The sequence below is a fragment of the Bos indicus x Bos taurus genome, chromosome 5 (genome assembly GCF_003369695.1).
Source record: "Bos indicus x Bos taurus breed Angus x Brahman F1 hybrid chromosome 5, Bos_hybrid_MaternalHap_v2.0, whole genome shotgun sequence".
NCBI classification, from domain to species: Eukaryota; Metazoa; Chordata; class Mammalia; order Artiodactyla; family Bovidae; genus Bos; species Bos indicus x Bos taurus.
In genome coordinates, this window is record NC_040080.1 from 11,781,513 (window position 1) to 11,799,135 (window position 17,623).

At 53.4% G+C, this 17,623-nt stretch overlaps 1 protein-coding gene across 1 annotated transcript in view; it reads left to right on the forward strand.

Moving 5' to 3' along the window:
* CACNA2D4 (calcium voltage-gated channel auxiliary subunit alpha2delta 4) overlaps positions 1-17,623 on the forward strand; it is a 68,038-nt gene that overhangs the window by 19,520 nt on the left and 30,895 nt on the right. The window contains exons 19-26 of the mRNA XM_027540934.1: positions 3,685-3,746; positions 4,829-4,896; positions 5,331-5,376; positions 5,461-5,558; positions 6,916-7,009; positions 12,102-12,197; positions 13,156-13,283; positions 16,406-16,486. Of these exons, the coding sequence (XP_027396735.1) occupies positions 3,685-3,746; positions 4,829-4,896; positions 5,331-5,376; positions 5,461-5,558; positions 6,916-7,009; positions 12,102-12,197; positions 13,156-13,283; positions 16,406-16,486 (673 nt within the window). The remainder of the gene's footprint in view (positions 1-3,684; positions 3,747-4,828; positions 4,897-5,330; positions 5,377-5,460; positions 5,559-6,915; positions 7,010-12,101; positions 12,198-13,155; positions 13,284-16,405; positions 16,487-17,623) is intronic.

The following is a 17,623-nucleotide window of genomic DNA, read 5'->3' on the forward strand; positions in this document are numbered from 1 at the left end:
TCATTCGTTCTTTTAACTTCTCAAAAAGACAACGGTTTAAAGGGAAAATGTTGACATTGTGTTGTGGGGTTTGTAATGTGAGCAAATGTAAGATAACAGCCGCACGGAGGGAAGTTACCCCATCGCATTAACACACGGAAGAAACCAGCACGCGGCTACCCCAAAGCATGCTGAACACACTTGACAAATCTTCACTGGAAGCAGAAGGAAACATCTGCGGTCTGATTAAGAAAAAACCGTGTGTGGAAAAGTTCACTTCCAGTGGTGAATGACTGAACACTTTCTGAGACTGTGAACTTGGTAAGGTGTCTGGTTTCACCACTTGCGTTCAACATTGCTGGGGGCCTGGCGAGAACCTGTCTTTGTAATAAGGCCGGGAAACAAAACAAAAGCCATGAACAGTAGAGAGGAGAGAGTAAAGCTATCTTCGTTCACAGCAAGATAATTGTTCACATAGAAAATCCCCCGAATTTGCAAAACAGCTGCTGGAACTAATAGATAAATTTAGCCAGTTCACAGAACACAGAGTCACTGTTATAAAAATCAATTATACTTTTATATATAGCCAGAAACATTTGCAAAATGAAAATACTTTTGATTTCCAATTTCCACAGCACAAATAGGAATAAATCTTACATATATGACCTCTACACTGAAAGCTACGTAACACTGCAGAAAGCATGTCAAATAAAAAATTAAATAAATAGGAACGATAACCATGTTTATGGATTGTAAGATCAATACTCCTAAGATGTCTATTCTCCCAAAATTAACCTATAGATTCACTATAATCCCAATAAAAAAATCTAACAGACTTCTAGACATAGAAGAAGGTGATTTTAAAATTTATATGAATATGCAATGTCTCCTTCAGTCCATTCTGAAGGAGATCAGCCCTGGGATTTCTTTGGAAGGAATGATGCTAAAGCTGAAACTCCAGTACTTTGGCCATCTCATGCGAAGAGTTGACTCATTGGAAAAGACTCTGATGCTGGGAGGGATTGGGGGCAGGAGGAGAAGGGGACGACAGAGGATGAGATGGCTGGATGGCATCACTGACTCGATGGACGTGAGTGTGAGTGAACTCCGGGAGTTGGTGATAGACAGGGAGGCCTGGTGTGCTGCAATTCATGGGGTTGCAAAGAGTCGGACACGACTGAGCGACTGATCTGATGAATATGCAAAAGACCTAACATGGCCAAAACTATGTTGAAAAAGAAGGACAAATTCTTTTTGTTGAATGAGATAGATGATTCACAGTATCTGATTTCAAAGCTTACTTCAAAGCTGCAGTAACCAAGCAGAGTGGTATTGACATGTGAATAGACAAATGGATCCATGGAACAGAGACTACAAAAATAAAGCACACAGAAAAACACTCAAGTCGCCAGCATATTTTCGATAAAGACACCTTGGCAAATCAATGGAGAAAGGAAAGACTTTTCAACAAATGGTGCCGGAACAATTGAATAAATGTATCAAAAGTCACTGAGATATACTCATACCATACACAAAAATTAATTTGAATGCCGCTCAATTACAAAGCTCTCAACGTACAAGCTAAAACTATAAGGCTTCTAGAAGAAAATGCAGATGAAAACTCTTTACAACCTGAGGTTATGTAGTTTTCTTTGACAAAATACCAAAGGCATTAAACATAAAATAACATTTGAAAAATTGAATTTCATCAAAAAACAATTCTGTTCATCCAGAGACACAATTAAGAAAATGAAAATCCAGACACAGACTGTGTCCAGACCATAAAGAACTTCTCCAGATTACTAACAAAAAGTCTAACAATGTAATTTTTAAAATGTGGGCAAGACACTTTAGCAGACCTTTTAGAAATGAAGAGACATGACCAACAAGCCCACGAAAAGCCCAACCAGCAACTTTAGTTGTCAGGGAAATGCAAATTAAAACTACTTCCATACCCTCTAACATAACTACAATTTGAAAGACCGATAATTCTGGCAAAGATGTGGAGACATTGGAGTTCATACATTGCTAGTGGAAGTATAACAAAATAACTTGGGGAAGTTGGCAGTGTTTTATAAAGGCAAACATAATTTGCATATTTTGCAAAGGAATTCCTTCCCTGGTACTTACCAAGAGAAATGAAGACACACGTCCACAAGAAGAACGCTCACAGCAGCTTTATTCAAAACAGCCCTAAACTGGAAACACCCCGGATGGCCACGCACGAAGGGCAGACCTAGCAGTACACCATGGTTTGCTGTCCTTGAAGTACTTACTCCTCGGAGGGAAAGGAACAGAGCACTGACGCCCCAACAACACGGGTGGGTCTCAGGGACACTCCGTGGAGCAGAAGTGGCTGCAAAAGGGCTCGTGCTGTGAGAACAGCAAACCGAAGCTGTGGGGATGGAGGTCAGGGCAGAGCTCGCCCAGGAAGGCGGGGGCTGACCGGAAGAAGGCAGAGAGATCGTGGGGGCTGCACACAATCCCTATCTCAACCCAGGAGGTAATCCCACAGCAGCATGTGTTTATCAAAACTGATGAAATGATACATCTAGATGTGCGCATTTCAACTTTTTATTCAATTAAAAAAAAAGAGAAAGGAAAAAAATGTTAATGCTCCCCAGTTTCAGACTCAAACCAGCCCCACTTGGAGCCCATCAGTGCCCTGGCTGGCCCCCAGCTGCCCCCATGGCTCCCAGACCTCCCACCCAACTGGGAGAGGGTCTGCCTGAAGCAGAGAGGGCCAGAGGGCATCAGGCAGGATGAGGCCCGAGCTGGGAACTGTCCTTTCTCGTTTGGTCCACTGCTGGTTTCCTATTGAAACAAACCTTTTTTGCTACCTTCTCGCTCTGTGTCCCATCCAACATCTTACTCCAGTTTCCAACCCAGAAGAAAAGCCTGAAAAAAAGGCAAAGGGGATAAGGACAGCCCCATGGCCAAGTGCAGTGTGCGGCTTTCCCAGAGGCATCCAAGTGTGTGCAGATGGTACAGCCTATGGGGCACCAGAGCCCAAGTCAACCTTGCCCTTCTCGCCCACTATAAACACCCTCACCACCTCCCAGCAGCCCACTGGGGATGGTCTGATTTACAAACGGAATGCGATGCCCAAGAATGTGAGGTCACTCACCCAAGCTCACCAGCCCGCGAATGACCAGTGGGGCTTAGACCAGGGCTGTATGATGCCTGTGCCTGTCTTAGCTGCAGTGCATACCCCCCGATGCCCTGACTTGTGCAAATTCAACTCAGTTCAACATGGCAGCTTTGAAAGGAAAGAGAAGCTGTGAAAGGCAGCAAGGCCTGGAGGGGTCTGGACTCCAGAGGCGAGCGGTTCCTGGTGGGAAGTACAAGTGTGAGCTCAGCCAGCAGCCTGCGCTGGTCCCTCCTGGAGCACGGCCACCGGCCAGCATAGGGGCCACCAGCCAGCCAGGCTTTCTAGGTTTCCATTTCTGTTAATTGACAGTAACTGAGATTTCAAATTTCCATTCCTGAGTGGTACACATGGTAACTCATGGCCCCATAGGGACAGTGCAGTCTGGACTATGGCCCTCAGTCAGGCACACCTTCCCCAGGGCTGCAGTGTCCCAATGGGAAAAGGCCTTGGTGGGGGGGCGGGCAGGGCGGGGCACCAGGCGGCACATGGGGAGGGAGGGAGGGGTGGTTGGCACTCCCTCCCCAGCCGGCACACTTCCCTGGTGCCTCTTTCAGAAGCGAGTTCTTTTCTTGACCAACGACTACTTCTTCACGGACATCAGTGACACACCTTTCAGGTGAGGGGCCTGGATCTTACTTGCGGGGGCTGGGGGCGGGGTACAATGTCAGGGCCAACCGCTCAGGTGGGACTTTCAGGTCTGGGACTGGATTCACTCATAAGTAGTTGGCAATTTTGTGATAACAGAAAAAGACCCAGGTCTGCACTCGGGAAAACTGAGGTCTACACCTGCTTTGCTGTGTGACTCGGTGTTGCAGTATGGCCCGGTGTTCAGGGCCAGGAGCTAAACTAAGCTGGAATCCCAGCTCCGCCACTCATAGGCTGTGTGATCTTAGGCAAGTGACTTAACTGCTCTATGCCTCAGATGTCTCATCTATAAAACGGGGGGTGATAATAATAGCTGCTTCTCTTCAGTATTGAGAGAATTATTAATAAATGTCATGCTCTACCCGGAGGTCTTAAAGCCAGGCAATTGTAAGTAGTTGTAAGATGAAAGGTAAGCCTTGAAGGTCTCTCAGTTTCCCTCCCATTATATAAGTGTTCAGCTTAGCATCACACGTGCACAGAGCAAATGCCCCTATTCCTGAATTCCCCATCGCTCGATGAAGGGTGGTCCCCAGTCCCGACTGGTCCCTGGGGTACCTACAGGAACTTGTGACATTGTGTCCAGATCCTTCCTTCCTTACTCGGGATTCCTGAGGTGGGGCCCAGGCGCTAAGACCCTATAAACCCCCTAGGTGGTTCAGGTATCAGCCAAGCCTCAAAAGATGATCTTCCAGGAGGGAGAGGAAGGTGAGGTGGGATTCTCCAGGCAGGAGGGGCCTCCCTGACCACGGGACATGTGGGACCCTGAGACCCTTCTCCATCCTCGGAGCCCCCGAGAGGTCCAGGGTGAATCCAACAGAACGGGAGTGGAGGGGGCCTTGCTCTCTCTTGTCCAGCTCCTTCTCAGAAAGACGCTGATGACAGAGCAGAAGTCTTTGCCAGGGTTCGGGGAGGGAGGCACTCAGAGCCAGGGCAGGGTGGGGGCGGCGGGTTGTACTCACTGTCATGGGCTGTGTGCTCGGAGGGTCCGAGGTTGGGGGGCAGCAGGCCGGGCCCCAGCTGACCTCTAGCCTGTGTCCTCTGCTCTGCCTGCAGCTTGGGGGTGGTGCTGTCCCGAGGTCACGGAGAATACATCCTCCTGGGGAACACGTCGGTGGAAGAAGGTGGGTCGGCCAGTGCCCAGGACCTCTGCACAGTTCTGAGGAAAACTAGGTTCTCCAGGGACACAGGGCAAGGCCAACCCAGCCGGGGCTCTGTGGGCCAGGCTGTGCAGCCAGAGGGGCCTGTGTGTCCCAGTGCGGGCCTCTGTGCTAAGGGTGTGGCCCCGGACATACACAGCCCTGGGTTCAGCTGGGCACGATGAAGCCAGGCGAGCCAAGGCTTCCTCAAGGGCGATCCCAGGGGGCAGGGTGCGGACAGGAGGTGTTGGGATGGAAGGCATTTAGAGAGCAACATGACCACGACACCATCAGGCTCCATGCTGAGCCTATCTCTGCCTGAGAACCCGCCAGGATGCGGCTGGCCCTCCCTGCCCCTGAAGCTGCTTTTAGAGCACTGGGTCTGTGAGCCCTGGACCGAGCACAGATTCTGCTTTCAGGCCTGCATGACCTGCTTCACCCAGATCTGAGCCTGGCCGGCGACTGGTGAGGACCCGGGGGCTGGTGCAGTGCAGAGTGGGGATGGGAGGCAGAGGGGACTCGGGGTAATGGGCTCTGCCGGGTTTCCAGGATCTACTGCATCACGGACATCGACCCAGAGCACCGCAAGCTGAGCCAGCTGGAGGCTGTGGTACGCTTCCTGACCCAGGAGGACCCCGCCCTGGAGTGTGAGTGTCCCTTGGCCTGAGCTCAGGACTCCGCGGGGACAGAGGGCTGGGTGGAGGCTTGAGTGCTGTGCTTGCAGAGCTCACAAATGGCTCAGGGAGACCAGAGAGACCCCCTGGAACTAGAGGACACAGCCAGCTCCCCCAGGCCACACCAGTGACGAGGGCTCTGAGACCTGTAAGGGCACGGGTGTGTCCCCGTGGCAGGGACTAGGGTCCCATTAAGCCTCTGTCCCCTGGGCACTGTTAAGGGCCCACAGTGATGGGCACTGGCCTGCCCATCAGGTTTGTCCGCGTCACCCAGTAGGGCCCCCCAACCCCGCTCCCCAGCCAGCAGGCAAGGTAAGGCTCCCTCAAGGCATCATCTCCTGCAGCCTGTGATCTGTGAGTGTTCCCTTAGCCGGGTCCAGGTAACCCCAAGTCCCTGCACGAATGCAGGACCACCCTCCACTGGGTCCCACTTCTTCCTCTTCAGAAGGAGGTGTGGATCATCCTGTCACATCAGTGTCCCCCCGAGAGAAGTCCCCACCTCCCATGCCATTCTGACAAGGCCTCATTCATTCATTCATTCGTTCATTCCACTCTCAAGTCTGTGCCAGACACGTTCTCCAGCCAGCCAGGCGGGGTGAGGGTGGTGGTGTTCATCAGTGAAGCTTCTGATGACTGCAGACCAGGCCGAGCGATCACAGAGTCTGCGGGTGGGGGGAGAAGCCAGGTGGTGGGACCAGCACTTGAGTGGATGTTGGCTAGTCCTTGCAGGCATGATGAGGCCATGAGTAGGTATTGTGTGGGGAAGGCGGGCCCTCATCAGGGGCATCACTCAAGCTGCGGGTAAAAGGACCCGCCTCATGGCAGTCCTCTGGGGCCATGAGAACTCGGGGTCGTAAAGGGGGCTGCCGGTCTCTGTGCAAGTGAAAGTGCCAGATTGCATGCCATCCACAGGGTGTCCGTTGTGTGGATTTCACCGCAATAAACATCAATAAACGTTTTAGAGAAAGGAAGGGAGAGAAAGGGCCACCCAGGCAGACAGGGCGGAAGCATCAGACCAGGTATGCAGAGGCCCCAAGGCCAGTTTTTGGGGAGGGGAGGCAGGGGCAGCTGGCAGGCAAGCCTCCTGACTTCACGGAGCCTGAGAGCTGGCGAGGCCTGGGAATCGCTGAGTTCTGCCCACACACTGGGGCCGAGGACATGGCCTCCCGGCCTCCGGAGACGACCTCCTCCGGCAGAGAGCAGGGGCTCTGAGTGTTCCAGACCTTCTCTGGGGCACCTCTAGACCCTGAGGGTCAGGGCTCCTGGGCAGGGGGTGGGCGCCCACATCATCGCGGGGGAGTAAGCGGATGGTGTCCGGACTTTGCCCCAGGTGACGAGGAGCTGCTGCAGGAGGCGCTGTTTGACGCCGTGGTCACGGCCCCCATGGAGGCATACTGGACGGCACTGGCCCTCAACAGCTCCGAGTAAGTCCTGGTGCGGCTGGGTCCTGCCCCTGGAGTCCCTGGGTCAAGGCAGGGCCTCCCATGACCTGGTGGGTGGCTCAGGAGACCACCCAGGCCCTTTGGCCTAAGAAGAGGGGAGGGTGGGAAGACGTGGGGGGTCACACTCATAGACGTGGGAAGACGGCGACCCTCACAGCCCCCCGGGACAGCAGGGACTTGGCAAAGCTTCCACTGAGGAAACATCCATACCACACCCTGTAGCCCAGTTCCCAGAACCCTTCCCTTGGTGCCAGGCTCCAACTGGCAGGGGCAGGGGGGACAAGCATCAGCCCAACTGCCCCCGAACAGCACAGCTCAAGCCTTTGAAGGGGCCTGTTTCCAGCTGGTGAGATTGAGGCTGCATGTGGTACAAACGTGACCTTGGTGAGTCCTCTCTCCCTCTGCTCCTCTTCACCTGGGGCTCTGGTGTCTCACGGGAAGGTGGAAAGAAGAGACAGATGTGAGTGTGTGAGCGCACACATGAGTACCAGGAGGGGGTTAGGCACTGCTGAGCTGAAGGACGCAGGGGCCACACCTGTTCTTGAACAGTAAGAGTCAACATTCACATCCCAGCGATGTCAGATCTCTCCTAGACATTTAATAATCAGTGCTTCCTCTTGAAAACACCAACAGAATCTTACAGGAACAAGCACTTAATTAAAAAAGCAAGACGTGGAACAGTGCATGGTGATATGCTCCCGTTTCTGTTAAAGGGGCAGAAACATAATAGGTAGGGGGAATGTGTACATATATAAACCTATGGAAGACTGTGTAGGAAACAGTCCTCACTGGCTGTTCCGGGTAAAAGCACAGACAACTGACCCCAGGACGGAGAGATTTTCTCTATATAATTTTTGGTACCATGTTGAGTCCGTGTGAACATGTGTGCATGCTCAGTCCCTCCATTGTGTCCTCCTCTGCAACCCCATGGACTAGAGCCCACCAGGCTCCTTTGTCCTTGGCATTCTTTAGACAGGAATAACTGGAGTGAGTTGCCACGCCCTCCTCCAGGAGATCTTCCTGACCCGGGGATCGAGCCCCCATCTCCTGCATTGGCAGGCAGATTCTTTACCATCTGAGCCACCTGGGAAGCCCTGTGTTATCTATTCGAAATTAAATGAAACTAAAGAATGAAGGATATGGTGGGCCAGCACTGCTCCAAGTACTTAGTGTACATGAAGCCATTTGATCCTCACAACAACCTGACAAATAGATCCTATCATTATCCCCATTTTACAGATGAAGAAACCAAGGCCGAGTGAGATAAGCAACTTGCCCAAGGTCCTCTGCCTCATTAGTGGCAGAGCCAGAGTCAAAACTAGGCAGCGTGTTTTCAGAGTCTGGACTCTTGGCCCCTGCCTTCGACCATGGGGGGGGTGGGTCATTGGGTTTGGTGAGAAGAGTCACAGTCTTTATGTTTCCAAGTTGAGAAATTAGCTGATGTTTTTAATGTCGGGGGGACATTGAGGAGCAAATATTCTTGACCAGGGAGTACGTCAGGAAAGATGACCTGGGGTAATCAAAAGAGCACAGTATTGGCAGAAAAACAGAGACATGGATCAATGGAACGGAACTGAGAGCCCAGAAATACGTGGATAACTCCTACTTGACAAAGGAACAAATAATATACACTGGAGAAAGGATAGTCTCTTTAACAAATGTTGTCGGGAAAACCGGACCGCCACACACAAAAAGAGAAAGAAAGAAAAGAAAAGAAATTATAGACCACTGTCTCACACCATAAACAAAAATCAACTTAGAAGCATTAAAGACTTAAATATAAGACCTGGAACCATAAAACTCCTAGAAGAAAACATAGGCAGTGTGCTTCTTAACATCCGTCTTTAAAAAAAAGTAATAATGGTATTTATTTATTTATTTTTGGATAAACTGAGTCTTCGCTGCTGTGCAGGCTTTTCTCTGGCTGCGGAGAGCGGGGGCTGCTCTCTATTTATGGTACTCAGGGCTTCTCACTGTGGTGACTTCTCTTTGGTAGTGCTCTAGGGTGCTCGGGCTTCGGTAGTTGTGGCTCCCAGGCTCTAGAGCACAGGCTCAACAGCTGTGGAACCCAGGCTTAGTTGCCTCACAGATGGTGGAAACTTCCTGGATCGGGGATCGAACCCGTGTCTCCTGGACTGGCAGGCGGATTCTTTACCACTGAGTCACCAGGGAAGCCCAGACATGAGTCTTGACAAGATCTTCCTAGATCTGTCTCTGCAGGCAAGCACAACGAAAGCAAAAGCCGACAAGTGGGATTACATCAAACTCCATAGAGAAACATGTGCATGCACGTGCCTACATATCTATGCTTACATTTTTTTAATGGAAGAATAAACGAGCGAGCAAAAAGCTTACTAATAAGAAGAAGGAAGGAGCAGAGGGATGGAGACAGAAACAGATTCTTCTGAACATGGTTTACTTTGCATATTTGACTCTGGGACTGTGTAAATCATGTCATTATAAAATGAAATTAAATTTAAAAAATAAACTCTGAAAATTTGAAAGCAAGTGAACACAACTGTAAACTCTAAACAAATGAAAATCTTAAAAACTGTGTTCCATAAGCACATTTCTAGACACTGTATTTATTGGCACTGTTATTCCAAACTACATGGATAAGCAGAGCAAATAGTGTCATTAATGTTGTTAGGAACAAGATTTTCAGCCAACGAGAAAAGAGGCACAAATATTTTTAAGCTGTTTTTTTGATGTGAACCATTTTTAAAGTCTTTATTGAATACGTTACAATATCGCTTCTGATTTTTGTGTTTTGGTTTTTTGGCCCCAGGGCATGCGGGATCTTAGCTCTCTGACTAGAGATCAAACCTGCAGCCCTTGCTCTGGAAGATGAATTTTAACCACTGGACCATCAGGGAAGCCCCACAGTGCAGATTTTTTAAATCAAAGAAGTTTAGATGGAACATTAAATATGGACTGGAAATATCAATGAACTCATGATGTATTTTCCCTGAAAGAAACAAAGAGGAGATCCTTGTCCACTGAAAGGGCCGATCTCAATGAGCACCCCAGACCCAACCACGTGGAGTTTCAGTGTCCACTCTAAGAAGCCCTCACTGAAATGAGCCAGTGACCCCTGGAGAAGTGTCTGCTTCCAGGACTGGGGCAGGAGGTGGACAGAATGAGCCGGGGGCATCTCGTCATCCCAAGTGCAAGTCAGTAAAGACTAAGGAGGTTGTGCTCACAGGACATTGGAGACAAACTGAAGAGGCTCTCACCGGCCAGACGAGGGGCAGGCGGACAGCACGAGTGGACCCACCAGGCGAGAGGCAGCAGGTGTGGTAACAGCAGCTGTGGATCAGAGCACAATGAACACGTTAAAATCCTGGATTCACTGTAATACTGAAAAAAAAGATCTCAGTCATCTTTGGAAGATGGCTATTATCAGAGAGACAAGCGATAACAAGTGTTTGTGAGGATGTGGAGAAAAGGAAACCGTTGTGCACAGTGAGTGGGAATGTAAACTGATTTTGCCGCTATGGAAAACAATGCGGAGGCTCCTCCAGAAATTTAAACAGCACTATCACACGATCCAGCAACCCCACTGCTGGGCGTTTATCCAAAGGAAGCAAAGACAGGCCACTGGGGAGATGTCCACACGCGCCTGTCCGCTGCCGTGCTGTTCACAGCAGCCAAGACATGGAAACAGCCTCAGCGTCCACTGGTGGATGAACGGACAAAGAGGAGATGTGGCGTATGTACTCAACGGACTATCACTCGGCCTGGAAAAAGAAGGGAATCTTGCCATTTGCAATGACATGTCTGAACCCAGAGGGCATTATGTTAAATGAAATAAGCCAGACAGAGGCACGTGAATACTGTGTAGTATCACTTACATGTGGAATCTTTTTTAAAAGGGTAACTAACTCAGAAACAGTGAAAAAGTGATTGCTGGGGGCTGGAGGGGCGGTGGGGGAGGAGACAGGAGAAGGGGACAGACCTCGTAAGATGAGTAGGGGCTGAGGGTGGTGATTCTACTCAGAACCCTGGGTTTTGTGACTGAGATGAGCAAAGAAAGTGGAACGTAAATGTTCACACACGCACACACATACATACACACACGCACACACACACACACACACATAACACATACACACACACATAAAAACACACGCACATACACACATGCACATACATACGCACACACACATAAACACACACATACACGTACACAAACATACACACATGCATGCATACACATGCACACACGCACATGCACACACACGCACGCACAAACACGCGTGCACGTACACACACGTGCACACATACATGCGCACACACGTGCACACACACATACACACATGCACACACAATGGAGGGAATCCTTTCACAATATATAAATGTATCAAATCACCATGACACATGTTTAAACTACGTTACAATTTTATGTTATTTATACGTTAGTAAAGCTGAAATCTGGGACTTCCCTGGTGATCCAGTTATTAAGACTCCACACTTCCAATGTAGGGGACGTGGGTTCGAACCCTTGTTGATCTAGGATCCCATGTGCTGCACAGTGTGGCCAAAAAATAAAAGGTAAATTTTTAAAAAACAGCTGAAATTTTTTAAAAAGTGACGACTTCCCGTGTGGCGTGATCCCCATAGGGCCACTCTGGGCCTGTGAGAAGGCTCAGAGCCCTCCAGCCCACGGGCCCCCCCCAGATCTTGTTGGTTTGCCCGGACTTCTCTGGATAGATGTGGAAGTCTGCTCCTCCCCAATCTCAGGAATAAGGCAAATATGTGAAACCGGCTTCATGGGACATGGTGCTGAGTGTGTGCTGGGAACAAGGAGTTACTTTCCTTAAGTCCTGGGGCTAAAACCTCTCTTCCTGAGTTCCTTCTGTCTGCCAGAGTCAACCGCTGCCCCAAAGCTGAGTGCACGCAGCGGGCAGAGGCCCAGGGGGCCCCGAGCAAGGGGGGTCTCACAACAGCAAAAGCCAGTGCCCGGCAGCCCCCGAGAGATCGACCGCAGGACCTGGCTCTGGGAGGGGCCTGTGGATCCTCCCCAGCGCCTGCCCTGGCCCAGTGTGATGCCACCTGCTTTGTCTGCCCACAGCGAGTCCGAGCAAGTGGTGGACATGGCCTTCCTGGGCACCCGGGCTGGCCTCCTCAGAAGCAGCTTGTTCGTGGGCTCCGAGAAGGTCTCTGACAAGTGAGTCCCGCCGGGCACCGGGAGCAGAGTCTCTGGGGTGTCACTGTGGTTAGTGAGCAGCCTGACGCTGGACTCCAGGAGTGGGGGGGACGAAGAGTTGGGGCTGACATACTGGGGAGCCAGAGAAACCTGCCTCCTACCCAAGCTCAAACCACCCTGGACAGGTCCCCAGCAGAGGAGGGAGACGTCACCCCAAGAGGGGAGCAGATGTGGGCCCCCACCGGGATGCGTCTCTGAGTGACCGGCTGGATCTGGTCGTGCCATCCTTGTTGACCACGTACCCCCTGCCCTGAGCCCACGATTCTGCCTCCCACTCCCACCCCAGGTTGACCAGGCAATGTCCAGAGACACTTCTGTTGTCACAGCTTGGGGAGAGGGGCTTGCTACCAGCAGCCAGTGGGTAGAGACCAGGGGTGCAGCCATGCACCCCTCAGTGCAGGGGGCGGCCCATGATGGTGTCTGCCCCAAATGTCTACAGTGCTGAGTCTGAGGAGCCCACTGCTGGCAAAGCCTGAATTCCAGGAGAATCCCACCCAACCTGGGACCACCCCGCCAGCATGTCGTAAAGAGCAGAGACGGACACGAATGAGCCCCCCTGCGACTGTATGGTTTCCTCCCGCAGACACGCTAATTACCCAACAGAGGAATCAAGGTGTTTATCCAGAAGAAACACAAGCAGTTTACAGGGCGATGAAGGCCTTTCATTAGGCAGAACCCCTGCTCTTCCCGCGCTGTGCCTGCTGATGCACCAGCATCTGATTCTGGAAAAGGCTGGAAGTGCCAGGGAGCATCGTCTGGGACAATGCCCGCTCAGGGGCTAATCTGTCCTGCCTATACCTCCACCAAGGCAGAGGGGAGTCGCTCCCCTGGCCTGGCCACGGTGACCTTGTAAGAACAAGAAGACAGGGAAGACCGTGCTCCCGGATCTAGGGGACGTGCCAGGTCTTTTTCCTTGCAGGAGGTTCCTGACTCCGGCGGACGAGGACAGCATGTTCACCCTGGACCACTTCCCTCTTTGGTACCGCCAGGCCGCAGAGCATCCTCCCGGCAGCATGGTCTTCAACCTCCGCTCGGCAGAAGGACCAGGTAAGCCATGTCCAGAGCTCCACGGCCAGGGCATCCCCCCTCCCCCCAGGGATACAAGACAACCATCCAGATCTCAGGGTCCCCTCCCCACTGGCCTCCACCCACACCCAGGGTGGGTCATTTCATTCCCTGGTCAGCAGTCAACAATGCCATTTAAAAGCTAGAACAAAGGAGAGAGGTTGACCCAAAAGTCAGAAAGGGCTGGATTCTAGCCCAGATTCTGCATAGGAGGCTATTGGGACAGTTGGCCTCTAAGAATTTTCTATTTCTAAACTTCTGAGTGTCTCTAACAGATGCTCATACCATGAAAGAAACAGACTTTATTCCACAGTGGGGACGAGAGGGCTGGGCTGTTGACGTCTCCCAGGAGGGCAACCCTGAGCCCCAGCCAGCCCCTCAGCCACTCCTGGTAATAACAGGGTGCCTCCCGGCTGCCAGGTCACTGAGGGCTGAAGGGCCTGAGGAGGGTGGTGAATGGGCCTCAGGCCCCAGGCAGCACAGGCCTGCTCGTCCAAGGGCTGCAGGGGTGGGTTCAGAGCTGCAGCCTCCAACCCCTAACCCAGCCCCCACTGCAAGAGATGGCCCAGAAAAGAAGCCAAGCAGCTTCAACAGAGCCCCAAGCAAGCCGCACAATGTTCAGGACAGACTGGACCCGGAAGCACAAAATCTCACTCTCTTGATTCCCACTTGAAGAGCCTATGGTCCAGAGAGGGTCCACGAGTCCCCTCTGGGGCTCTGACCCTGCACAGTGAGCAAGAAGGCCTGGGAGTATCCACGTCCTCCAGGCCGAGTGAGCCGAGGGGGCAGGAGTGGAGAAAAGGGGAGGAGGGCGGCTGGGAGTCAACTTGGAGTGGAGGCTTGTCCTCCCTCCAAGGTGCCTGTCCACCAGCACCAGCACCACCACCCTCAGGCAGCCCAGCGAGAGCCGGCCCACTGAGCTGGGGCAGGGGAGGCCCAGGCCCCTCCTACGGCCGCCCTCCAGATGCCTTCCCGTCCATCTTCCCGTCGCGTTACTGTATGCTTATCCACACGAAGCTCATCTGGCGTGCATGGCCTCTTCTTACACAGGGAGAGTCTGAGGCTCACCAGGACCACACAGTTGGGGGGAGAGGGGCACAGGGCCAGGGTCTCACTGCACTTCACTGTGCGTAAGGCGGTGGTGGGGCAGGAGGCAGGCTGTGACCCCAGCGAGCACCCATGAGAGGCCCCTTCCCTCGTGGAGCCGAAGCCTCAGGGGCACCTCCTCCTTCCCATGTGTCTAGAGCAGGAGGTCCGTGAGGTCCTCAGAGGTTCTGGGGTGGCACCCTGTCCAACCCCCAAGGATGACAGGCTCCCTCCTGTCCATACTGTCACCAGAACAGGCCTCCTAGTAGCTTTGGGGGGCAGGGGACAGGAGGGTGGTGGGCGGAGCTGAGTGCACGGCGAGGAGGGAGAGTTGGGGACCAGCAAGGGGACCCTCATACATTCCCCACCCACTGCAGAGAGAGAAAACAACCTGTATAATGGGTGACCCCAAGAAGGCGAGCGGGGTTCAGCTGCAGGGTGAGGGGAGGCCCGCCTCCCCAGGCTGACTCTCAACCCTCTGCCTGACCCCAGGGTTAGCCCTGCCTGAGCTGAGCTATCTCTTGCAGTTGGTGCTAAGACTGCCAGCACAGAACAGGGTCTCACCAGAGCCCTGGCGGCTCAGGCCTGTGGCCTCCGTACCCACAGCCCCCTTTCTGGGGTCAGCCCCAGGCCCTGCCTCCACCCCCTGATAGCTGGCTCATGCAGCCAGGTGTCGGGCCGGGTAGCTGCCCAATGACACAGATGCTAAGATCCCCAACACCCCCAGAGACCGTGTCATCAGGGCCCCACCCATACGCGGGTGTCCCTTCCAAGCCCTTGGAACACACACAGGGAGTCTGTCCTGGAAGCAGCCTGCAGCCGGTGGAGCCTGCGGGGGTCATCCCATCAGTATCCTCCAGACATTTCTAGAAGGAAGTGGGGGAAGCCGGCTTTCGTTTTAGAGAAAAGGAGGGAGAGAAACGGCCACCCATGCAGAGACATGTGTTCCCGTGGGTCTTCATCATAGCGAATTCCTAGATCCCAGGACCACCTTCCGTAGATTCAGTTCCTAGAATCAGAGTTACTTTCTGTTTCTGTGAGATACTTGGTCCCAGCAAGGTGTCACGGGTGGTGCTGGCCTGGAAACAGCAAATAGGAGAAACCAGTGGTTGATTTAAGTTTCCTCACGGCTGACACTGGGAGTCTCAGGATCTATTTGTTTCAAGCAGCGTCTGATGAAAGACATTGTAACAGGAGAGCACGTGAGAAAACTGTACCTCTTTCTCAGGAATCTTAGTGAGAAACTTGACCCCGTGGACAAGAGCGCCCTGAAGAGCAGGTCCAGGGACGTGAAGTCCAGGAGCCACGGGTGCACTCGTCCACAGCCCTCAGCGTGGAAGCTCTGTGCGGATGCAGAGCTCGAGCTGGTGCTGCACCTGGCAGCCCGGCTCTCCTCGGAGCCGGGGAGCCACCTCCAGGCGGGCCCTGGAGCCTGGCCGAGTCCCCAGAGCACAGCTGCCAAGCGGGCAGTGACGTGGAGGCCCTCAGGGTTTATGGGGGCTCTGTGGATGTGTCAGACACCAGCCGGCCTTCTGGGCCCCATGCAGCCCTGGCATCTCGCTTCCCGAAGGGGCTGTCATTGTCACCTTGACTCACGTGACTGATGAAGGACAACCCAGGGTCAGCCAGCACCTTGTCCGAGAACACACCCCGTCTCCCACTCAATAGGGTGCTGAGATGCCACACAAGTCCCTGGGTGGGCTCCAGCAGGGTCCCTGGGCTCCAGCGGGCAGCTGCAGGCAGGCCAGTCCGCAGTCGGGGACCTGGTGATGCTACACCATCCAGAGGGGCAGGGACCACCTGGCAGCTTCGGAGCTGCACGGAGAGGTGGGCGTCACCCCGCCTTTAGGGCACATGTAGGAGACACTCGACAAAGACCAGAGGTGGGTGGTACCAGGCAGCCCCCTGGAAGCCCCCCACTCGCTCGGGGAACATGGTGTTTACCGTTGTCCCCAGCCCGCCCCACCTTCGGCTCCCCCTCAGGTGCTGAAAATGTGACTTGGCAATTTTTCCCCCAGAAAGTCCCAGCAAGCCTGCGGTGGTGACGGTGAGCACAGCCGTAGCCGTGAGCGTGGACAACAGAACGGCCATCGCTGCAGGTAGGGGCTGCCCCGGGGCTGCAAGGCCGGGTGGCAGGGAGACAGAGTCGAGAGCAAGGCTCAGATGTTGCAGGAGGCCCTGCGTGTGGTCTGCAAGGCCCCAGTCTGTACAGATGAAATGTGGGGCCGGGGAGTGAGGGGAGTCTTCCTGAGTCACTCTGTTTATAAAACCGTGACGCCTCAGATCTAACAGTATTCATGCCTAAAGTAAAGCCCAGACAGGTGAAGAGATCTGCTCGAGGTCACCCAGGACAGAGACCACCCAGACCTCCTTCCCACCCTCTGCGTGCTGCTCCCGCCTCCACTGTCCACCAAAGGGAAGAGGGGGCTTACAACTCGGACCCTGAAGTCTGAGCCCCTACGCAAGCCCAGTGTTCCCGTGCCAGTTCTCATCCAGCCCTGGGGTGATCAGGTTTGGTTCCATTTTACAGATGAGGAAACTGAGACCCAGAAACATTGTTTGCCCAAAGCCTCACGGCTAATAGTTAATGAACTAGAATTTAAGCTCAGATCACCTCTTGAAGGCGTGGGATCACAACCCTGTGTTGCCATTGGAGACAAAATCTTCGAGAGCGCCCAGGGAGACTCGCAGGCTGCCCCAACTTCTTGGAGCCTAGGAAGGTCCTTGCCTCCTTGATAGTTGTCTGAGAGCCATGAGGCCTGTGTGATGAGGGTCCTGCATCCAACCTCCATGGCTCGGACCTGCCAGGTCCTTGGGGTCTCACCACTGTGTGTGCTGGGGTTGGGCACCTGCCTTATGGGGGACTCAGCTGCTGGGGGCCAGCACTGGGGGTCGGGACCCTCACGTCTTCTCCCCCAGGCTGGGTGCAGGGTGCAGCGCAGGCAGGAGCCACCAGGCAGGCAGGCTGCCCGCCCCAGCAAGGGGCGTACGGTGCCGCCCACATCTGGATGAAGCGGGAGCAAGTGGCTGGGTCTGGTTGCTCAGCACCCTCGTTCACAAATATGTGTGTCACAGGTGTCCTGAGGCTGTGCAGCAGGGCATGCGAGAAGGACTCGCTCTGTCCCTTTCTGTCCTTCACCTGGGCTGCTGATCCCAGGGCCCTGGCTGAGTCTGTAGCCCACCTGCCCCCCTCTATGACGTGGTCATCTCAGCTCCCGCACACCTGAACGCCCGGT